General features: G+C 43.7%; 1 protein-coding gene across 1 annotated transcript; it reads left to right on the forward strand.

Annotated features, from left to right (window-relative positions):
* LOC120104903 (alpha-amylase isozyme 3D-like) lies at window positions 1-2,248 on the forward strand. The gene is made up of 4 exons (XM_039116813.1): window positions 1-315; window positions 397-535; window positions 754-1,559; window positions 1,783-2,248. Exons 1-4 carry the CDS (start codon window positions 223-225, stop codon window positions 2,035-2,037), a joined length of 1,293 nt encoding a protein of 430 aa, XP_038972741.1. The 5' UTR covers window positions 1-222; the 3' UTR covers window positions 2,038-2,248.
* Window positions 2,249-2,895: the final 647 nt, after the last annotated feature.

Consider the following 2,895-nt stretch of genomic DNA (forward strand, 5'->3'; position numbering starts at 1 on the left):
AAGACCACCAAATGACGCCCTTCGGCGTCAGGACTCAGGCGCCACCATCACTGACTCCCTGCATCCATCCTCCTATCCGTTGTCAATCTTTGGAAGTCATTGCTCTCCTTGAGTTCACATTTGAATTCGCTGCAATACCAGTCAACAACTCCAACTACAGTGGTTCTATATATGGAGGGACTCCATCTCCTTTCTACTCAAATCGGATAGAAGGAAAGAGATATGGGTAGGCCTCTGATTCCGCTCTCCCTTGCAGTACTTGTGCTGGTGCTCTCTCTTGCACCCAGCTTGGCTCTTGCTCAAATCCTCTTTCAGGTAATGATTCACATGTGTTCATCTTCTGATCTCATCAGATGGAGATATATATTGCAACTCTTAACCCAGGAAGGATTGCAGGGTTTTAATTGGGAGACATGGAAGCAAGAAGGGGGCTGGTATAACTTTCTCATGGGCCAAGTGTCTGATATAGCCAATGCTGGGGTTACACACGTGTGGCTCCCTCCATCGTCGGAGTCCTACACCGATGGACCGCAAGGTTGGTCGTTTCTTTTATGCAAGAAATGTCACACAAAGAGCTTGTTTTCCATAGATGGAGTAATCTTGTGCTGTTTTTCTTTAACATGATTGCTCGACTTCATGATTTTAGCTCACAACAAGTTCAAAGTGACCAACAAAATAGAATCAACCCACTCAGGCGATAATTCACAGAAGTCATAGCCGCGTAAAATGATATTGCTAATTTGTAAAATTCAGGTTACTTGCCAGCGAGGCTGTATGATCTAGATGAATCGAAATATGGAAACAAGGAAGAACTGAAGTCACTGATCAGTGCATTTCATGACAAAGGAATCAAATGCATCGCCGACATCGTCATCAATCATCGATGGGCAGACTATAAAGATTCAAGAGGCATAAATTGTATCTTCGAAGGCGGGACGCCGGACAGCAGACTTGACTGGGGGCCGCACATGATTTGCAGCGACGACACCGAGTTCTCCGATGGCACCGGCCACCGGGATACCGGCCGCTCGTGGGGAGGGGCTCCTGACATCGACCACCTCAACCCAACAGTCCAACGAGAGCTCTCAGACTGGATGAATTGGCTCAAGAGCGACGTCGGTTTCGATGGATGGCGTCTTGATTTTGTTCTAGGATACTCGGCGGACGTTGCCAAGATATATGTAGATCAAACAACACCAAGTATTGTGGTTGCTGAGTACTGGAATCCGCTAGTTAATGGGACCGACGGCAAGCCAGCTTATGATCAAGATGTCCGCCGTCAAGAGCTGGTTGATTGGATTCAAACAGTTGGCGGACCAGCAACAGCTTTCGACTTCCCCACCAAGCTCATACTGAATTTGGCAGTGCAAGGGGAGCTTGATAGAATGCGTGATTCCAACGGGAAGGCGTCCGGTTTGATTGGGTGGTTGCCGGAGAAGGCGGTGACATTCATCGACAATCATGATACTGGTTCGACTCAGAGTTTGGCGCCTTTTCCTACTCCAATGATCATGCAAGGCTACGTTTACATTCTCACACACCCAGGGATCCCCTGCATTGTAAGTTTTGGCTACTTCTTTCAGTCCATACTAGCTCACAGTTTGATCCCTTGATGTGTTATGAAGATAGAAATCTCAAATTTTGAATTAGAAAGACATAGTTTTGATGTTGTTTAATTGAATTTAAGGAAACATGAGCAAACTATGATTTTTTCGATGTTCTTGCAAAAGAATGCAGTTATGCATCTCTTTTAACAGGGGTATGGATTGCTCTGTTTTGTAGTTCTATGATCACTTGCTTACGATGGGGATGAAGGAGTCGATCACTCAGGTGGCAGCAATCCGGACTCGGAATGGGATTCATCCAGGTAGCACTCTGCGCATCATGGTTGCCGAGAAGGATCTCTATATTGCTGCAATTGATGAGAAGATTATTGCAAAGATAGGACAAAGGGATGGTTTCGACGGTAGCATCATTCCTTCAAACTTCAACCTCACTTTATCTGGTGAACACTATGCTATATGGGAGAAGATGTGATTATGGTTAACAAAAGCCGGTGAATGGGTAGTGAAAAGTAAAAGGGAATAAAGGCCAAGAATTACTTATATACTAATCGGGGACTATGATATTTGCGAATAATTTCGCTGGTGATCCTCATTCATCCTATACATTTGCTCAACCAGTTTATGGCTTTGTACTTGAATAAAAGATGAGCAACTTAATAAAATTTATATTTCTTGGTGAAATATTTGAGTTGATTGCAATTTAGAAATCGCTTTACTCAGGTTTTTCGTCAAGTTTTTCAGGGAACTGACAAATAAAGCAAACCATAGACTTACCCCAAGGTAAATTGAAAGAAGATGAAGAAAATATAGTTCTGAAGAGTGAAATTCGGAAAAGCTTTGGCCGAATTGTCTTCTATGGATGCATTAGAAAATGAAAGCAAATTTCTCAAGAAAAAAAAGAAGAAAAGGAAACAGCAAATTGAACAAGAAGAAGATGCCGGTAGAGCATAATGGCCTACCGAGTGACAAGCTAAAGCAAGGCTTGGCGTCTGCGTATCAAAGTTTTCCCTCTCTTACCAATGTGGACCACTTTCTGCTCACGCTAAAGTGGCTAAAAAGCTTCTCTCTTTCACGTTGTCCCCCTTAATTTCTAAATCCACCTTAGACCATGCTCAATAACTCCTTGGGCATCCCACGGAAAAGAAGAAAACATACAACAGAAAAGCAGCAGCAAGGAAACAAAAGAAAACAACAAAACTAAAATCACATGAAAGAGCCAAAAGCAGAACATGTCGTCAAGAACTTTAAAGGAAGAAAGCCTTGCGGCCACTTCTGCATGAGCTTTAGGTTTCTTTGGAGATTGTCATGCCCCGAGCCTGGAGCGCGTCAG

Source organism: Phoenix dactylifera, unplaced genomic scaffold, assembly GCF_009389715.1.
Source record: "Phoenix dactylifera cultivar Barhee BC4 unplaced genomic scaffold, palm_55x_up_171113_PBpolish2nd_filt_p 000140F, whole genome shotgun sequence".
In the NCBI taxonomy this organism is placed as follows: Eukaryota; Viridiplantae; Streptophyta; class Magnoliopsida; order Arecales; family Arecaceae; genus Phoenix; species Phoenix dactylifera.

What these genes read in the sequence shown, in the direction of transcription:
- LOC120104903 (XM_039116813.1), top strand. Translation starts at nt 223, where the DNA reads ATGGGTAGGCCTCTGATTCCGCTCTCCCTTGCAGTACTTGTGCTGGTG. An exon ending in CTACACCGATGGACCGCAAG is followed by an intron (nt 536 to 753) that starts GTTGGTCGTTTC and finishes TGTAAAATTCAG; the next exon opens with GTTACTTGCCAGCGAGGCTG. An exon ending in ACCCAGGGATCCCCTGCATT is followed by an intron (nt 1,560 to 1,782) that starts GTAAGTTTTGGC and finishes TCTGTTTTGTAG; the next exon opens with TTCTATGATCACTTGCTTAC.